General features: G+C 46.1%; 2 protein-coding genes across 4 annotated transcripts; one reads left to right on the top strand and one right to left on the bottom strand.

The window, feature by feature from the left end:
- The first annotated feature begins 596 nt into the window (after window positions 1-596).
- Window positions 597-10,543, top strand: tpx2 (TPX2 microtubule nucleation factor). 3 transcript variants are annotated; one of them, XM_060054704.1, is made up of 18 exons: window positions 597-754; window positions 985-1,095; window positions 1,574-1,705; window positions 2,040-2,169; window positions 2,533-2,634; window positions 2,876-2,920; window positions 3,299-3,385; window positions 4,089-4,198; window positions 4,516-4,661; window positions 4,976-5,153; window positions 6,412-6,550; window positions 6,894-7,113; window positions 8,535-8,630; window positions 8,760-8,933; window positions 9,187-9,333; window positions 9,438-9,549; window positions 9,764-9,930; window positions 10,225-10,543. In XM_060054704.1, the coding sequence occupies exons 2-18, from the start codon at window positions 1,002-1,004 to the stop codon at window positions 10,333-10,335; spliced, it is 2,190 nt and encodes a 729-aa protein (XP_059910687.1). In that variant the 5' UTR covers window positions 597-754; window positions 985-1,001; the 3' UTR covers window positions 10,336-10,543. The 3 variants fall into 3 exon arrangements, with proteins under 3 accessions (XP_059910687.1, XP_059910679.1, XP_059910695.1); XM_060054696.1 differs by having other exon boundaries at window positions 9,743-9,930; XM_060054712.1 differs by lacking the exon at window positions 2,876-2,920 and having other exon boundaries at window positions 9,743-9,930.
- Window positions 10,544-14,405: 3,862 nt separating this feature from the next.
- On the bottom strand, window positions 14,406-15,356 carry LOC132464199 (NLR family CARD domain-containing protein 3-like; the record flags this gene model as incomplete). Its single annotated transcript, XM_060060464.1, has 1 exon — window positions 14,406-15,356. A coding segment is annotated over one exon (951 nt), but the record flags the coding sequence as incomplete, so codon positions are not given.
- Between the last annotated feature and the right edge of the window lie 3,706 nt (window positions 15,357-19,062).

The following is a 19,062-nucleotide window of genomic DNA, read 5'->3' as shown; positions in this document are numbered from 1 at the left end:
AGGTAAGTTTAAATGATGGACGTTTTAATAGTAAAAGGCTCGTGGTGTGGTGCTCCACAGAGATCACAGCTGGAGCCAGATGTTCCCCACATTGTGGCCTGCCCTGAACTCTTTTTTATTTAGAAAAAGTTTAAGGATTTGTACAAGCACCCATGATTATGAGTGAACCTCATTGTATGATTAAGTAGGAACCAACACTATTTTAAATAATTTCCTAGATCACCCACACAACATTTCTTTTTCGGTGGATTGGCCTACCTCTGTAATCTGATATTTAACATTCTTCCCCCAACTTTTTTCTTTTTACATAACATTTTGACGTTTTAACGTGTCAATATTAGATAATTTGTAGGATGAATAAATATATTTTCTTTTATCGAGGCTGTTTTCATCTACCTTTTGTCTTTGACTGGCAGTAATTGGCTTCCATATTATGTTGAAATTGTGGGAGATATAACATGAAATGGGAAGGTATCAACTAATCATAAGCACATTAATGTTTATGATCTACAGCAAGAAATATCCGAGGACGACGTCACGTCCTCCTCGTCTTCACGTTTCACTGTCACGTGACATTATACTTCCTGTCGCTGCGCCTCAAACCAGCCAATAGAAGTGAGAGCAACACGGGTGAGACGTTACTGATTGGGCGGTTTAAAAAGGGGGTAATTTGAACGTAAACGTTAATGTCCTCATTTTGAGACAAGACTTGTACTGCCTCGGTACCCAACATTCGCTGGATTAGTCGTTTTAGGTATGGTTTAAACGTTGTTTTCGATTAAAAATGTTATCGTTGGGGGTTAATTTCAGTAGTGCTTTCTAAAATTCCTAGTTTAGACCAGGTCCATGATATTGCCTCATCTAAAGCTAATACATAAATTGAATAGCATCAGTTGGCTACAAAGAGTTATATTGTAAAGGTGTGTTAAACATGTCCAAAGCATGTCTCCAACTCAATCAGCGTTTTCAATCGTTTTCATATAGGACGGTTAAAACAGAACATGGAGCAGGACCACAGCTGGGAATACGACGCCCCGTCGCACGTCGTGGACTTCAAGGATCTTGACGGAGCAGACACCTCCGACCACTGGTTCGGTGAGTCCAATGTATTCACTTATTTAACTTGAGTGGTCTTCAAAGCAGCCACTGGTTCGGTGAGTCCACTTTAATCACTTTAGTCTCTTCGAAGCAGCGGAGGCCGCGCAGAGAAGGGTTTATCAGTGTGTTTTGTGGCGTGTGTTTCACGTCTTGTTTCGTGCAACCATAACCCGCTGCCAAACGTTACTTTGGGTCGTTTATATATTATTTATTAACTGTGATGCATAAGCTGTTCTAACCAATTGTGTCAAAAGGCGTCCATCGACTCCTGTCTCCCATGTCTCCGACCCACTACCTACATTTCAGACATTCCTTTGGTCGCTTTTTTTTAATTGTTTTTGAGTCTCCCACCCTTTGTTTGAGCAAAGTATTGTGTACTGTGTTTGTTAATTCACAGCTGAATTTGAATATTTGACTGTAATTTGAAGGTGAAACCATCTTATCTTAAGCTTATCATTCCTCATTTCTGTGTCAGAACAACGGGCCAGTGGGTCTGAGGCTCAGCTGGCCACTCCGCTCGGCAGCGGCCAGCACTTCGGTGGAGCCAGTAAAGGTAACCTTCCTAAAGCCATCGTCTGCCCCTATGTGGAAGCGGAAGTCGACCCAGGTACGTTGTGATCCCCAACCAAGTTGTGATTGTAGATATATGAGAATTCCTTCTCTGTACATTCCTGTCATCTTGAGGACCCTGCAATAAGACCTAGTGCTATTAGTAGTTGCATGCTATATGTATTTGATGGCAATCCTATAAATTCCATAGAGGGTTGGTAGGACATAGCTTTTCAATTTAATAAAGGTATATCCCAATCAGCCGTTACCCAAGTTCCGGCATAGGGAGGGACAATTCACCTGTCGCTAAGTCATGCCTCATGTCGTTACATGACGATAAAGGTCATGGTTAGGGTTAACCCAACCAATGTCTGGATGCATTCCTGGTCTAGAACCCAGCGCCGACGCCGCACCTCCGTCTAACATAATCACTTCCTGGGGTCCGAGACAAGCTCCCAATCGGAACGCAGCCCGTGGGCCCGCCGCCCGGACCCGGACCAATCCGTCTGCTCAGCCACGCAGGTTTGTTGCGGTTCTGGTTGTATAAAGTAACAGGTTAGCCAGCAGAGATGTAAATGGCTTCAATCTGGTAGACGTCGTTAATCAAAACCATTTTCCGTACGTTCTTGTGGCCAAAGTGGTCAGGTTTTGTTCACATTTCATCCACACTTCACAACACTATTGACAACGCAACACCATCATTGAGCTGAGCTTCGGATCTTGACAATGAATCAGGCTGATTATTGAAGCCTGCGAGACTACGCATCTACCCGTATAGAATGCCGTGCCCCACACAAACATTATTCTACCCTACAAACTACAGTAAAATATGTTATCTTAAACATGCGGATGTCCAGTGATTGGTTCTCTCCTCTCCCCATGAAGGGTGTCTAAGAGGAAAGAGGCCAGCGCTGCAGCTGAAACCACCAGTGCTCCAGTGGAGTCCGCCAGCGCTGTGGTCGTTCCCCCTGTGAAAAAACAAAAAAGGTGGGTAGCTTTAAAATGCATGTCAGAAAGATGCATGACTTCTACCAGGGTAGGGTCATCTTTCAATCAGAATACTCTTTATTGCCATTAGGTTTACACGTGCGGGCATCTTGGTGCAACCAAGACTTGCAATATTGTACCAACGATTGCCGTTTAGTAGTACTTGTGTATGCTTAGAGATTTGAACAACTTGAACTTGCAATCCTGATTCCCGTTTGCCTCCGTTAACCACCATTTGCAGCATGTTGTCCACTGAGTTTGTAAGGCAGCAGACTCTACGAAGAAGGCAAGTCTTATTCTTGTGACACGACATGTAACGGTCATGACAACGGTTTTATTTGTATCAAATTCCTACGGGGGTATTGGACTGTACCACTTGTGACTATTCTCTGGTGAAAGACCAATCTCTGCATCCCTAAGGACTGATATCCACCTGCATAAAACCTTCGTCCCTCTGCACCTTTTGGGAAGCACACTTTGGTCTGTTTACTGTGTTGGTTGTCTTTGTGTGCACTGGGTGTACAACCCCAAACTATGGGAATGGTGGTGATAATAATTCAACAAATTTATATTTTAAAGAGATTGTTACACTCCAATAGCTAGATATTCATTGTTAAAGTTCCATTTCCAATTGCATTCAGCTCTGTTGTGCTTCCTCCTCCAGGAGCTCCGCGGGCCGCACGGCTCCTAGGCTGAGCGGTAGCCTCCGCAGAAGCTGCCGGCGGCCGACGGCAGCCACCAGCAGCCCACTGTGAGTCAGCCTTCTTCAATGTGACTCCCAGGATGTCCCCTTCAGGGTTGAACGGGTGCCATGTTTGGGTGTGGCTGCCCCTGTTGGTTCGGGCTCACAGGATGGGGCTCGATGGGACCTAACTTATCCGTCCCTATAAGTGTTGTGGTAGCAGACCCTGCCCTAACTGTCTTTGCGGGGCTCCTCTGCTGAGACCCGGGTCATCAGCGAGTTGTGACGTGGAACAGGAAGATCAGTCATCTGGACGTGTGCGTGCCCAATGCGCCACACAGGAGTGCTGCCTCACCATCAGACTTGACTCGGGCTGAAGCTGCTTAAACCAGTCACTAAACGCAGCACAACGGTGTAGTCAAGAGACACAGGATGTCTGCTGAAATGGTGTAAATGCGATGTTCCTTGACCGCCAGAGGGGTTAGGTTTGCAGTGGGCTTGCAAAAAATTGTAAAGGGTTACACAACGCCTTTTTTTCGTGTACACGGCTAACCGGTTTATTATAAATTAATGATTTTTTATTTTATTTTTTAGTGGACCGCAGTCGAGCTATAGGGGGATTATTTGTTTGACCGGTTGCCATGGTTATCTCCGTGTGGTTCATTTGCAGTTGTGGTGTTAATTAGGAGGTTGTCAGCTTACTGTTCTGATTTACTAACCGGGTACCAGTGCACACCCCTAGCTCTGACCTCTGCTCTGTGTTCCCCTGAAGGCCCAACAGCACAGAGGCCCTTGAGCTGGAGCGCATCAAGACTCTGCAGAGTGAGGTGGCCGCGCACCGGCGCCACAACGAGGCCAGCTACAAGGCAGCGCTCGCTGGAGGTAGGCGTCCCTGGGGCTGGAACCTCTGGTCTGGGATGAGAGGGATCCCTCTGCCCATGTGGCGTCTGATCGACCCTCGGGAGGAACTTGGGCTTTATTGGTGTCATTTGATGGCAGAAGCAAGGGCTAGGCGAGATGGCAAAATTAAATCGGGTGAAAAGTTTAAGTGTCATTATATTATGATTTAAAAATGACTAGTCTAAATCTCCTTGCTCTTAGTTCAATATATTGAACCTCATTTGGAGTGGGGTACTACATCTTGTTGTAATATAGTTAGGCTTGAAATGACCCCCCCCCCCCCCCCCACACTCCTTCAGATCACCTACCAAAGAGGCTGGTTCTGTCCACCACCATCCCCAAGGAGTTCCACTTCTCGACTGACTCGCGTGTCAGGCCCAGCTCCAGCACCGCTAGCGACCAAGGCAACTTCCAGGCCCAGCTCCGAAAACACCCGTCCTCTCCGGTAAGAGCCCTGGGCTTTCTTGTGCTAGGGCCTAAACGCCATTGTTAACGATAGAAAGTTGGATATTTAGGTTTTCTATCATTTTCCACAATCTATTTAGATGGTAGTCAAAGCGCCCCTTTTACTCTTCGAAGCAAACTTGATCTTAGATTTAGATTGGAAAATGGGGAGCAAGTTTTACGGTCTCGTCATTGGCAAAATAATATTTGCCCCATGGTCTTCAATCTGGCAGCCTGTGGGACCCTGGGAGGTCCCGCTGCCCCCCACTATGAGCTGGTGTGATGACGGGACTCGACTTGTATTCCGTGTTGCAGTCCAAGGGGCCGAAGGGAGCCACGGTGCCCAGGCCCTTCAACCTCTCCGCGGGTAGCAAGCGCCGGGCGGAGGACGCCACCACCCAGCCCTACGTCCCCATCGCCGAGCAGATCGCCGCCTTCCAGAGACGCACCCCCGACCGCTACCACCTGCGCAGCCGCCAGATGCAAGGGAGAGGTGGGTGGAGCCACACTACGCGTGGCGTGCTGGAGTCGTGGGTGGATGATCCCGTTTACTTTAAGACGTAGCCAATGTGATGCAGCTGGTGATGGGGTTATTGTTGAGTCATGGCGTGTTGTGAGGTCAGCACTCGCACTGGACTACCGCTCATGAACAAGCTCCTCCCCTCTGGTCCCATTGCTATAGCCCTTCTTTTTTTGTGATCAATTTTTTTATTGTATTTTATATTTCATACACGAAACAGTTACACATATACACAAGTAAGACAACATAACACATATAATACTCAACCATACTCCCCCCCCCCCCCCCCAAGCCCACCCACCCCCAGGTCTTGCCTCCCACAAAAACAGAATCAATAATTTGAGAAGCTCAGCAAATTTGTTAAATAGGCCTAATACTAACATGTGAAATAAATAAAGAAACAAAAAGAAAAGAGGATGAAAAAGCAGTGAGTAAGGCGTAGATACAGTAAGCCATGACTACCCTCCCAACATACTGTTAATAAAGGTGGACCATAAGTTAATATTTCTAGCTTGGGCGCCATGCATGCTGGCCACAGATCTCTCTAATTTAGCCAGATCTATGACTGTGTTCACCCAATGTTGGTAGGACAGGTCATGAGGAGCTTTCCATCTCTGTGCTACAAGCTTTTTAGCAGCAGTAAGGCCTACCAAAAACCAGCGTTGGTGCATCAGAGAAAGATCTAGACCCGTAAAATCACTCAGCAATAAGATAGTTGGGGAGCAGTGGATGGTACGCCCAAGTACTATAGACATCCTATTGGATACCATACTCCAAAAGTCGCTCACCCCAGGGCACTCCCAGACCATGTGAACAAAGGTACCTATAGAACCTGAAGAGCATAGCTGGCAGTTAGGAGATGGATTTAATTTCATCAAGAATAATTTATGAGGAGTGCAGTAGAGTCTGTGTATGAAATAGTAGTGAATCATCTGATGGTTGGGATTACGCGAAGATAGGTCAAGCTTTGACCAGACTAAGGACCAATTGATTGTAGAAGGTGCAATTGAGAGATCATGGCTCCAGCGACTATCCACTTGCAAAGGTTTTTCTGCATGTTGCTATAGCCCTTCTGTGCCCTGGCCGGCTGCCATTTGTTTTAATGTATTGAATACAATAGTCATTGTACGCTTTGACCTCAGCCCCACTCTACATCGTGTTGGCTTGGATAAAAACACGGGTTGGTCCTGGTAGTGGAGCTCATGGTTGTGTTGTGTCTGCTGCCTCCCAGGGCCGTCCCAAGTGAAGGGGGAGCATCTGAAGATCACCCAGCCCCACACCCCCCAGCTGATGACCCGCCAGCGCAGCAGGCCCACCCTGATGAAGAGCCACACCGAGCTGGAGGACGAAGAGGTCGAGAGGATGCAGAAGTACGTCCTCGGAGCCAAAATCCATCCGCTCTTTCTAAGTAGCAATTGGTTTTTGTACTCCTCCCCTGGGGCGACGCCTTTGAGGGGCAGGAAACGCCGGCTTGATGTGCAGGAAGGGCAGAGCGGTGACTGCTGCACTCTAGTCGGGCGTAGTGAGCGCACCGGACTGTCGCTGGGCTGAGGGTCCCCCCCCCCGCTCAGGGTTGGCTCGGCCCTGGACCCCGCTGACCCATGCCCCAGTAACATGAGCCTGTCACTCCCCGGTGCCTCTAGGGCCTTCAGGTCGGGACTACGGCACCACAGGGAAGATCTAAAGGCAGACTTCCATCTGCTCCTCCTCCAGGTTCCAGTTCAAGGCCCTGGAGCTGAACAGGAAGATCCTGGAGGGCGCGCTGAACCCCAAGAAGCCGGCGGCCAAGGAGCCCACGCGGACCCAGGGCTTCGAGCTGCAGGTGGAGCAGCGGCTGCAGCAGCGGCAGGCGGGCCGCAAGCCCGAGGAAGAGGAGAAGCCCGTCGTGTTCCACCCCCGGCCGCTGCCCACACGCCTCCTGGCGGAGGTGGTGGTGAGTGACTTAAAGGGGTCCTATTGGGGCCCTTTTTACTCTTTATGTCTAAATCAATTCTACCAGATGAAACAAATAAAAAATAAAGGGTTGTTTAGCACATTATTTGTTCTACCTTTGAGTATTGCATTCCCTATGTGACGCACCCAGTTGCTGAGGCAGTTAGAGTTAGATGGCTATGTGAGGGCTCTGCCTTTGGAAAAGCATACAAGGGAGAATGTCCCTTCACAACAAAAACGACTTCTAACTTTGAGATTATTTGTTAGCACTTTGAGATAATTAGTTTGAAATTGCGTAAAATATTATTGTTAACCAAGACTTGACTCGATGAGAGAAGCAAAATCAAACTGTCCTTCTCATCTGACGCTCTCCCATTGACTCCCAGCTAAAGTACAACCTCACGTAACCTCGTACCGGAGGTGGAGGAAAGCCGCTGTGGGATTCACAACAAGCCGATTCTAGGCAGCTCGGTAACGGATTTGCGGTATTAATTGACTCCCTCTTGTGAGCGCTTTGTGGTATTGTATATTTGCCAACTATTTACATACCCAAAAATAAATGTAAGGCACAATAGGAGAAGGAAAAGCAGAAAGTCAACGTGAATGACCAGTATCGTGCTGAACAAGATGCAACCAGGCTGTTGCCGAACCATGCTCTAAACCTGCTGCCGCTATGACCTTAGATCAGGGGTTTTCAAAGTGTGAGAGTGAGCCCCCCCTCAGAAAAAAATTCAGCTGAGCCCCCCCCCAAAACATTTTTTTTTCTAAAGACCTGCGTTTTGAAAGCTATCTTAATTATTTTAAACATCCAGTTTACAGATTCATTCAGGGTCCCCGACTGAATTTTCAGAGTCGAATCAGATCTCCTTTTTCAGTCCAGAGATTCGACTATTCGGCGGGGTTTGTTTACCGGCGTTGCTATGGTGACCTAAATTATTATAAGCAACTGAAAACGTTGCCGGTTTGAAACTAAAACTGTGATTCTGAAAAAAGTATAAATGCTATCAAAATTCTGTTTCGATAGTATTGAAGTTACGATGTCTAGAAGTAGGTGTATCAGAATGGGCTGACGTCTTCAATGAAAGTGTGTAGATTTGTTAAATGGTTTGCACGAAGATAAACGGTTGAAAATCGATTTAGTTAGGTTACTTCTACAGTTGAAGTACGATTGATGATTTGAATCATCGACTTTCAGGTTTTTCTTCGGGTTTATTTTTTTCTCACGTCGCGCCCCCCCTGAAGAACTCTGGTGCCCCCCAGGGCACAGTTTGAAAACCACTGCCTTAGATCATCATGAGCCCACAGTCAAAAAAAAATGGCGTCAAGGCCACGTTTCAGCTCCCAAACGGATAGGGTGTAAATATCACAAATCCAAACATTTTAGTTGTGGACAATCTTTGAAATCCCTTTGTTCCTCCGCAGGGAGTCCCAGATAAGAAGGTGGCCCACCCCACAGTCCCCGAGTCCCCCGCCTTCGCCCTGAAGAAGAGGGTCCGCTTGGAACCTAAAGCAGAGGAGGTACACTTCATCGTCTGGTTCATCGGCTTTATTTCAGCGTTCTTTTGGCTGAGATGTTTGAATATCTCTGCTCCACTGCCGTCTGTTGATGAAGGATCTGTCCGCCTCCCGCTCTGCCCCCCCCTCCAGGTGAAGCCCCCGTCTCCGATCAGAGCCCATCCTGTGCCCCACTTCGGCCTCCCCTTCCAGCCGCGGCTGCCTGAGAAGAGCCAGGTGGAGTCGTGTCCCTTCTCCTTCGACGTGCGGGAGCAGGAGAGCAGGGTGCTGAAGGAGAAAAAGTTGGAGATGTTGAGAAACGAGGAGGTAGGACTCCCCCGGCAGTCTGCTACTTTAACAAGAGGGGGCTCCTGGTGACTCCTTTGAAGTGGAAGCACTATGTTCATACTGCACACCATTATGGTCATCTGTGTTAATTTAATAATAAATTGGTTAATGAGTGGTCAAATTCAAGCTTCATTTACACATGCTTTTCGTGCACCAATACAAGCATAAGTTTGCATACCGTTTTGAATCTTCATCTTTGGTTGAATGTATTTTTTACTCCTGGATCCTCCAGGTACCAAAGTTCAAGGCGCAGCCCCTGCCTGACTTCCACGAGGTGAACCTCCCTGAGAGGAAGGTTCTGCTCTCCACCAAGCCCGAGCCCTTCAGGCTGAGGGTGGACGAGAGGGGGGGGGTGAAGACGGACCGCTGGGACAAAATGGTGGGTGGCCTGTCAATACATCTGCTCAACGAATAAATGGTCCCGAGAGGAGAGCTGTTGGAGGACTGGTCCATCCTTAACTCTGGAGGGTTCTTGTTCTTCAGGTGAAGGAGGAGCAGAAGCGCCAGGTGGAGGCCACCACCTTCAAGGCCCGGCCCAACACGGTGATCCACAAGGAACCCTTCCAGCCCAAGAAGGAGAACCGCTGCGCTGCGGGTAAGTGAGTGGCGGGATGCTGTGGCGGTCGCACGCCTGGCACTACCAGGAGGCATCACTAATGCACTCTCACTTCAGCCTAACGGGACGTTCTTCGATGCATCGGAACCATTGTTTAACTACTAAGCTCAAACAGGCAGTGTCCCCCCCCCCCCACCACCTGTACCTCACCCCCTTCCTCCTCTCCCTGTAGACGACACTAACCATTCCGCAGTTCCAGAGGCCTTCCAGCTGTCTACGGAGCGCCGCGCCGTGGAGCGGCAGGAGTTTGAGCGCGCGGCCGTGGAGAAGGAGGCGCTCCGAGCCCGCATGGAGGAGGAGCAGCGGCGGCTGGAGGAGGTGCGCGAGGTGGAGGAGGTGGCCAGGATGCGCCACGAGCAGGTAAAGAGGAGCATGAGGGGGCGGGCCGACTCAGGGCGCTTGTGATTCGTGTTGGGGCTTGTAGTGGATGCTCTGGACCCCTGTGTGTTTGGCCACTTGGTCTTGGGCATGTGACCCTCAATAGTTTACCTGATGCATGTTTTTAATTTATTTTCTGGTTTATCTTGTAAATAACCAGAATGTCTGCACCTTCATGCTACCGCTCGTCCTGGGCACTGGACTGTATATTGCAACGGGACAAAAGGCTTTGAAGTGTTCTGTTGTGTTCCTAACTCCTCCCCCTCTGCTGTCCAGGTGCACAAGGCTCAGCCTGTCAGGAAATACAAACCGGTGGAGGTGAGGAAGTGCGACACTGCGCTCACCGTGCCACAGTCTCCAAAGTTCTCTGACCGTTTCCACTTGTAGAGTTATGGTTAGGCTCCTAACCCTTCCCTCTGTTGGGCCCTAACCCTTCCCTCTGTTAGGGTTACTGTTGGCCCCTAACCCTTCTCTCTTGTTGCCCTGACCCGTTTCTCTTTTAGTGTACATTTTAAAGTTGTCTTGTTTTAAACCTGCACTTGTATTTCATCCTTTTTTGTTGTAAACTTTAATAAATTTTATTTACAACAGAAAACCTACTCTTGCCAGTGTCTTGTTGTAATGTCAATGTGTATTTAATTGTTCCCTTTACTAACGTTTAGTTTAGTAGCATGTACTCATTTGTCAGTTATGGTATTTGGGTCACTATTTATTGAACTGAAAATGGAAGATTACGGCTTCCTGAATTTTTTTTTTTGCCGCTTAGTTCCAAAAATCCCTTCTACAGCTTTGGACATGATTCATTTCCATTGCTGGCCTTCGAGTAACTTCTGAGGTTATTGCTTAAATATCTAACTACCTTTTCAAATTTATGATGGATCTACGTATCTTTATTTGTGCAGTGTAATTGATATGTTAATGTAAAACTGACATTAACATGTATGCAATGAGTCAAACAAGTTCTTGGGTATGTGTTTTAATTTATATTTACCCTAAACATCGCAATCGCTGCGTTCGGTTGCCTACATAACAGTGCGGCGTATTGTTGAACACGGGTTTACGCGACCATCCCGCTAGAAAGTTCAACGAGTGTCGCAACTCTTCTCTGGGTCTGCTAAATTCTTTCAATTGTTAGTGGGTGTTTGTCAGTTAAGTTAAATGGCATTCACATGCTCCATTTCAATCTGTTAAGTTGACAACTTTACCTTTTATACTTTGAATTATTGCCTTGTTTTGCTATTTAAAAGTAGTTCTAAACCAAGTGTAGCATTTTCATTATGGAATTGGTTACGGCTGTGCTGCCATAGACCTGAGAGGTTTGGACAAGTGTCCAGTCAGTATTGCCTGCGTGCCTCCCTGATCAGGCTGTTCCTGGCCCTCTGATGGGGCTCTTCCGGGCCCTCTTATCGGGCTCTTCCTGGCCCTCTGAACTATTTATGGAGCTGGTGCTGGACAGGTTGAGATGAGGTAAGGCTGGATCCTCGTGATTCGTCTCACTGGGACCAATTACCAAATCAACCTCTATCTGCATTTTAACTCGTTCACTTGACTCAATGCTCGGTGCGGAAATGCACTTGCACTATAGCTGCTTTCGCTATCCACGTTTGAGGGGGTTATAGCCGGTCTAGTAGCAGTTGAATACGCTTTGGTTCATTCAGTCAGTGACTCCGCCGTTTGGAGATGCCTGCTGTAGACCCTTTAATTCCCCACTCACACCGCCACCCGGAAGAGTGACGCTATTAAACGTAGTCACTGACTTCAATGAGTCTAAACCTAACTTTCACATGTGAATTGTATAGTCAATTATAACTTCAAAAAAGTCTCCATTCATTACCTTGGTTCAGTGGTAAGAGTGTTGGGCTTACACTCGATATACCCGGGTTTGAGTCCCCACTCGAACAGCAATTAAGGAAAGTACAGAAGACCGAGACTCACAGAACGGTCACTCAACTTAATTAGCTAACTGAAAAGTGTGAAAGGGTTCAGGTTAAAGGGTAAGAGGGTTCGGGTTAAAGAAAATAAGTTCTGTGACGCCTGTGTCACCTCTCTTAACACTTTCCCCTCGTTCTGAAACAAAGATGAAATGTGCCAACGTTACGGTTCATTGAGCTGTTTCACACAAACCTAAATGCTACGTAACTGTTTAAAACTGAATGAATTTGAAATACAAATGTTCCAGTCAAGAAATTCAGTCATTCAAGTCACGGCACAATTCAAACGGGATCAGATAGTTTGTCCCTCTTTTCTGAGGCCTGAGGTCCTCTGTAGCCAGCGTTCAGCATTCCACCACTAGCACTAGAACCAGAAGGGGAGGGACTCGGGCCCTCGGTACTCCACCACTAGAACCAGAAGGGGAGGGACTCGGGCCCTCGGTACTCCACCACTAGAACCAGAAGGGGAGGGACTCGGGCCCTCGGTACTCCACCACTAGAACCAGAAGGGGAGGGACTCGGGCCCTCGGTACTCCACCACTAGAACCAGAAGGGGAGGGACTCGGGCCCTCGGTACTCCACCACTAGAACCAGAAGGGGAGGGACTCGGGCCCTCGGTACTCCACCACTAGAACCAGAAGGGGAGGGACTCGGGCCCTCGGTACTCCACCACTAGAACCAGAAGGGGAGGGACTCGGGCCCTCGGTACTCCACCACTAGAACCAGAAGGGGAGGGACTCGGGCCCTCGGTACTCCACCACTAGAACCAGAAGGGGAGGGACTCGGGCCCTCGGTACTCCACCACTAGAACCAGAAGGGGAGGGACTCGGGCCCTCGGTACTCCACCACTAGAACCAGAAGGGGAGGGACTCGGGCCCTCGGTACTCCACCACTAGAACCAGAAGGGGAGGGACTCGGGCCCTCGGTACTCCACCACTAGAACCAGAAGGGGAGGGACTCGGGCCCTCGGTACTCCACCACTAGAACCAGAAGGGGAGGGACTCGGGCCCTCGGTACTCCACCACTAGAACCAGAAGGGGAGGGACTCGGGCCCTCGGTACTCAACCACTAGAACCAGAAGGGGAGGGACTCGGGCCCTCCCCTTCTGGGGAGGGCCCGAGTGATGAAGCGCAGAAATAGGAAGAGTGATGAAGCGCAGAGATAGGCGGTGGTATGTGCGCCCTTTAAATACCACACGAGATCAGGATGGGGAATTTGTTTCTCTGGTGCTTCCAATGCGAAGCATGGACGAGGAGAGGCATTTCCAGTATTTTCGGATGTCAGCACCAAAGTTTGATGATCTCCTTTCGCGAGTCATCCGATATCTTCCCGACTCTCACCAAAACCGGCCCTTGTCAGGGAGCAGCTGGCAGATTATTTTTTGTCAGATGCTGGCGTGTTTCCCCACCAGTACCTACAATGTGCTACGATTGGGTATGCGCACTGACCAATAAATGTATATACATTGGTCACTTGGAAGCATGACTTTTGATTCATTAGTTATGTTACACAAGTTACCTAATTTGGTTTACGTCAAACTCATTAATTCATATCCATATAAAATGTTTATACAACGAGCTATTGCCTTGACGGATGAATGAATTATTTAAGTGTAGGCCTATAGCCAAAGGCTTTAAGCTATAGCGCATAATGTCCACAGAAATTATATGGTAGCCAACATTATTAGAGAAAAGGGGTTTATTTATCAAATACAGAAAATAGTCCCACCATACACGCACACATTTTTCATTCACTACACACTCACGCTTTCAAATTTCATTCACTCAAAGAGGCTACTGAACTTATGTTTCAAATTGAACGTGAACACAAAACATTACGTAATTAATTCAAATAGGCTAACAGTAAAACAAATAAGGCCAGTAATAGAACGAATATCGGGTGACAAGAAGATCATTAAAATGGCTCACAATCCCGCATCAGCTGTTTGATGTCGCGCATCAAAATAGCACTTTGACCCTGTGGAAGGGTTCGCATAAATTGGCACAGATAATTAGTAAAAGAGACGTCAAGTCATTCTTATCACGTTCCCGCATCCTCTCATATATTCTTCTGTAAATATAACCTATAGTAGTAATAATGTACAATATTTGCAGTATCGCCCCCACCGACTACGCTTGGTATTGCATGGATCGGCGCGTCGCGTATCAAAAATTTGGAGGACGCGTTTTGCTACGCTTCGACGTTAATGACGGCCGAAGCGTCGCGTCGCGTAGCCTTTTGGACGCGTAAGCTTAGCGTTGCGTCGACTATGTAAGGGCCCTAAGTATCCCTCTGATACACGCGTGACGAGTTCATTCTATTATTTACGACCATCTGATTAACCAATACCATAGAATTATCGGGGAGCAGAGCTGCTCTCAGCAACCTGAGTGTCTGAGACACCCGTCTCTCACTGTATAAGAAGTCCTTGCCATGCATTGGACTTCTCCTTGCGAAGCTAATAGAGAGTCCATGGGCAAACTCCCATCTGAGGCCTTGTACATTAATATTACTTCTATGGTAGCATTATCTATATTTACTATCGTAAAAATTGTTTCCAGATGTTTTGGAGGCTTTGAACACTGGCAGCAGCTTCAGAAGACCCTCCTTTGTAGCTTTGTATTTCTTCAGGTCAAACACGTCCAGCTCCTCTTCTGATGACAGTAAGATGAAGACTAGAGCTGACCACTGAGCAGGAGAGAGAGATACTGTGGAGAGACTCCCTGATGTCAGGTGCTGTTGGATCTCCTCCACTAGAGAACCGTCGTTCAGCTCATTCAGACAGTGGAACAGATTGATGCTTCTCTCTGGAGAGAGATGTCCATTTATCTTCTTCTTGATGTAAGACACTGTTTCCTTATTGGTCTGTGAGCTACAGTTTGTCCGTCCCAGCAGACCTCCAAGGACAATCTGATTGGTCTCCAGAGAGAGGCCCAGGAGGAAGCGGAGGAACAAGTCCAGGTGGCCGTTCTCACTCTGTAAGGCCTTGTCCACAGCACTCTTGTAGAGGAGGAGTTTATCTTCAGAGGAGGTTGGTTGTTCTTTTGAGAGCAGAATGACCCCAGTGTCGAAGGATAGAAAGACATAAATGGCAGCCAGAAACTCCTGGATGCTCAGATGGACAAAGCAGAACACCTTGTCCTGGTTCAGCCCACACTCTTTAAAGATCTGGGTGAACACTCCTGAGTACACTGAGGCTTCTATGATATTGATTTGACACTCAGCCAGGTCTGTCTCGTAGAAAATCAGGTTGCCTTTTTCAAACTGGTTAAAAGCCAGTTTTCCCAGGGAAACAATGATCTCCCTGCTCTCTGAACCTGTATGGACTGCACCCTCAGGAAGTGGATGTACATCTGAGTCACTGTCTTGGGCATCTCTTTTCTTATCTGGGATGGCTTGAAGAGGTCCTCCAGAACTGTAGCAGTGATCCAACAGAAGACTGGGATGTGACACATGATGTGGAGGCTTCGTGAATTTTTGATGTGGCAGATGATTGTGAAGTTTTTTTTTTTAAGTACTCCTCCTTCTGTGGGTCGGTGAACCCTCTCACCTCTGTCACCATGTCAACACACTCAGCATGGATCTGATTGGCTGCCGCAGGGCGTGTGGTAATCCAGATGAGAGCGGAGGGAAGCAGGTTGCCCCTGATGAGGTTTGTCAGCAGCACGTCCACTGAGGTGGACTTTGTGACATCAGTCCAGATCTTGTTTTTCTGGAAGTCCAGAGGAAGTCGACACTCATCCAGACCATCCAAGATGAAGACAACTTGGAACTGGTGGAATCTGCAGATTCCTGCTTCTTTGGTCTCAATAAAGAAGTGATGAAGCAGTTCCACCAAGCTAAACTCTTTCCCTTTAAGTAAATTCAGCTCTCTGAAAGTGAAGAGAAATGTGAAGTGTATGTCTTGGTTGGCTTTGCCTTCAGCCCAGTCCAGAGTGAACTTGCATGTTAACATGGTTTACCAATGCCAGCCACTCCAGTTGTCATTATCGTCTGGTTTGGTATACCTTGTCCACGTAAGAATTTGAAGATGTCCTCACATCAGATTTGTGTTTCCTCCTTGAATGGTTTCATGGACGCTGTTTCAATCAGTCTGACCTCATGTTCCATGTTGACCTCTCCACTGCCTCCCTCTGTGATGAAGAGTTCAGTGTAGAAGTCATTCTGATCTGTCCGCTGTCCTGCTTTGGCGATTCCCTCCAACACAAAACTGAACTTCTTCTTCAGGTGAGACTTTTTTTTTTTTTTGACCTTAAACATCAGTAGAACCTAAATGAAAAAAAAAAAGATGGTATCAGTTAATGGATGGTGACATCATCGGAAACAGGTCAATATTTCTTGTTAAATTATCAACTTCCATGATATTTAGTGGATTTGTTTCTTCTGGTCAGAGAAGTCGGTTGTCATAACTACTGCAAGTTACATATGAGAATGTTCGTGACTATTTTGTTATTTCTACACATTTCTCAGATTTGTCTGACAGTAACAATCATAGTGAACAGTGTTTCCCCTACATGCTTTCAGCAGCAGCACTACTGAGATTTGAGCTTCTCTGCTAAAATCCCAGAAGAGAGGAGTGAAAGGAGAGGAGGGGAGAGGGATCCGTCTTATCTCTTTAGAAACAAACGTTTAATGGGCGCTTAATATCCCTTTGTGCTTATTGCGCAACAGTCACTTTGGATGAGAACGTCTGCCATTGCTGGCAGTGTTAATCACTGTGATATCCATAAATATATATATAGTATAGATATGGTCTATGCTATATATGGTAAATTCACACACTTTTACCCGAGTAGAGCTGTAGAAGAGAAATGTTGTGCTTACCTGGAAATGTCAACGCAACAATTTTGCATCGGTAAGATGTAAACAACGAAAACGATCATGTTTAACACCTTAACTTATAGGGCCCTATCTTGCATCGGGCGCAATTGACTTAATCACTGGCGCTTGTGTCATTGCTAGTTTGCAACTGGCGCAGAGCGTTCTTTTCCCTCCTGCACCACGCGTCGGTAAATTAGGGAATGATCTTTCGCCCCAAGGGGCGGCTCGGCAAAAGGAGGAGCCGTGTTCTGGCGCAAACGTTCCCTGGTGCTATCTTGCAGTTTCAGAAACCACATGCGCCACTGTGTTGGAAAATCTACATGTCACGTTTTTCTTTATGAATTTAGGGTTTGTATACTATTACGTGTATGATCTTGCCACCCTGTTATTCTGCAGGGTTGTCAAAAATGTAAATCTTAGTGTTTTGTGTGATGTAATCTGGTTTCACATTCTGTTCCGTGTATTGTCTTGCCATTTTGCTATTCTGCAGGGTCTTATCAAATGTAAATCTTAGTGTTTCATGTGATGTAATCTTGTTTCACATTCCGTTTCGTGTATGATCTTGCCACCCTGTTATTCTGCAGGGTTGTCTAAAATGTAAATCTCAGTGTTTCGTGTGATGTAATCTGGTTTCACATTCTGTTCCGTGTATTGTCTTGCCATTTTGCTATTCTGCAGGGTCTTATCAAATGTAAATCTTAGTGTTTCATGTGATGTAATCTTGTTTCACATTCCGTTTCGTGTATGATCTTGCCACCCTGTTATTCTGCAGGGTTGTCTAAAATGTAAATCTCAGTGTTCTGGTGCAATACACGGAACACATTCTGTTCCGTGTATTGTCTTGCCATCTTGCTATTCTGCAGGGTCTTATCAAATGTAATGTGTATTAAGATTTGACAGCATTTTGTACGCACATGAAATTATTCCCCCATTTACATCAGAGTTATATGCTTTCCTAAACATTTCTATCAAGTTAACATTTATCTCCAACACATTTTTCATCCTCATATTAATATAATGTCGCATTTGCAGATACCGATAGAAATCCTGCTTTTCCAAATGGTATTTCTCTTTGAGTGAATCAAAACTGAGCATTGTTCCTCCTTTCATTACCTTACATACAGCTGTTAATCCCTTAAGTGTCCAGTCCTTAAATCTACTGTCTAATTGGTTAGGAATGAAGTCTGAGTCATATGCACACCATTTAAGAAACATAATATCTCCTTCTAATTTATATTCTTTTATGATAATTTTCCACATTTTTAGTATACATTTCACCCATGGATTCTCAATACTGTTAATGTAATTTTGTAGATTATTGTCTGCTATAATTGCTTGTATTGGGGTGGAACACATTTTCTCTTCAATAGATTTCCATTGAGCATTATATTTTGGGTTGCACCAATATATTATAGTTCTTATCTGTGTTGCCAGGTAATAGTCTCTGAGAGAGGGCAGACCCCATCCCCCTTTGTCTTTTGTCAGTTGTAGAGTTTTGAGACGGACCCTTGGTCTTTTGCTTTGCCATATATATCTTGACAGCATTTTTTCCCACTCATTGAATTGGCTTTTATTGATCTCAATTGGTAGGGTCTGAAAAAGGTACAATAATCGAGGTAATATACTCATTTTAATAGATTCAATTCTTGAAGATAGGCCAAAGAAAGGGATTAGGTTCCATCTTGCTATATCTTCCTTAATTTTTTTCTGTACTGGTAGGTAATTACGTTCTAATAATTTTGTAAGATCTATGGGTATGTTAATCCCCAAATATCTGATGGATTTTGTTTGCCATATCAATGGGTATTTCTTCTTAATATCTTCAGGTGGGCTGTAATTATATGAAAGTAATTGGGTCTTACTTATGTTAACCTTGTATCCCGGCAATTTACCATATTGTTCAAATGATTCCATCAATTTAGGTAAAGTGTTTGTCGGCTGCCCCAAAAAACACAAAATATCATCCGCATAACAGGCCAATTTATACTCTGTCTCTTTAATAGAAATTCCCCTTATATCTTTGTTTTGTCTAATATGTTGAGCCAGTGGTTCTAAATATAGAGCGAAAAGTAAAGGTGACCATGCACAGCCCTGTCTGGTGCCTCTTTCGAGGGTAAAACTGTTAGACAGATATCCGTTGACTTTAATTCTGGCCGTAGGATTGTTATACAATGCCTGTATCGTAGGGCTGGGGGTAAACAATTATTTATTAAACGATTAATCGGGCGATTATTTCATCGATTAGTCGACTAATCTAATGACTAATTGGATGGTTATCTATTTCTGTTGCTCGATTAATAAAAACCATAATGTATCTCAAATAAATACCAACAAATTCTTAATAATATACTTTATTTAACAA

The sequence above is a fragment of the Gadus macrocephalus genome, chromosome 1, assembly GCF_031168955.1.
Source record: "Gadus macrocephalus chromosome 1, ASM3116895v1".
In the NCBI taxonomy this organism is placed as follows: domain Eukaryota; kingdom Metazoa; phylum Chordata; class Actinopteri; order Gadiformes; family Gadidae; genus Gadus; species Gadus macrocephalus.
Note: the sequence above shows the minus strand (reverse complement) of the source record. Positions and strands in the feature narration are given on the sequence as shown.

What these genes read in the sequence shown, in the direction of transcription:
- tpx2 (XM_060054696.1), top strand. Translation starts at nt 1,002, where the DNA reads ATGGAGCAGGACCACAGCTGGGAATACGACGCCCCGTCGCACGTCGTG. An exon ending in CCGTCTGCTCAGCCACGCAG is followed by an intron (nt 2,170 to 2,532) that starts GTTTGTTGCGGT and finishes CTCCCCATGAAG; the next exon opens with GGTGTCTAAGAGGAAAGAGG. An exon ending in CCTGTGAAAAAACAAAAAAG is followed by an intron (nt 2,635 to 2,875) that starts GTGGGTAGCTTT and finishes CACCATTTGCAG; the next exon opens with CATGTTGTCCACTGAGTTTG.